This window comes from Phaethon lepturus, unplaced genomic scaffold, assembly GCF_000687285.1.
Source record: "Phaethon lepturus isolate BGI_N335 unplaced genomic scaffold, ASM68728v1 scaffold52870, whole genome shotgun sequence".
Lineage (NCBI taxonomy): Eukaryota > Metazoa > Chordata > Aves > Phaethontiformes > Phaethontidae > Phaethon > Phaethon lepturus.
In genome coordinates, this window is record NW_010515124.1 from 1 (window position 1) to 386 (window position 386).

Below are 386 nucleotides of genomic sequence, written 5' to 3' on the forward strand. Positions count from 1 at the left end.
CGGGGCCCTGCACCCCTGCACCGCCGGCACCTGGGGCCAGGCGATGAACAACGTCCTTGCTGGTATCGCCTGGCCCTTGGTGCACACGAGTGGCCATGGGCACACCGGGGCCCCTTCTCCCATCCCGGCTCATCCCCGGCAAACACAGCAGAGGGTGATGGCTGGTTTTTCCCTTCTCTCAGCCGAGGATGACAAGCTGCTGTCCGAGCCTCTCAGACACCCCGACTTCTTCAACGTGAAGGAGCTCTTCTCTTTGAAAGATCTCTTTGATGCTCGGGTGCACCTGGGGCACAAAAAGGGATGTCGGCATAGGTGAGTGACCCCATTTCACGATCCAGCGCTTGTTGAGTGTTTTCCTAGACCATGTCAGCCTTTGGGGGCTGCAC

The 386-nt window shown here is 59.8% G+C and overlaps 1 protein-coding gene across 1 annotated transcript in view; it reads left to right on the forward strand.

Annotated features, from left to right (window-relative positions):
• Nucleotides 1-182: 182 nt before the first annotated feature.
• MRPS2 (mitochondrial ribosomal protein S2) overlaps nt 183-386 on the forward strand; it is a gene marked incomplete at its 5' end in the record, with an annotated part of 1,090 nt that continues 886 nt past the window's right edge. The window contains 1 exon segment of the mRNA XM_010294980.1: nt 183-312. Within this exon segment, the coding sequence (XP_010293282.1) occupies nt 183-312 (130 nt within the window).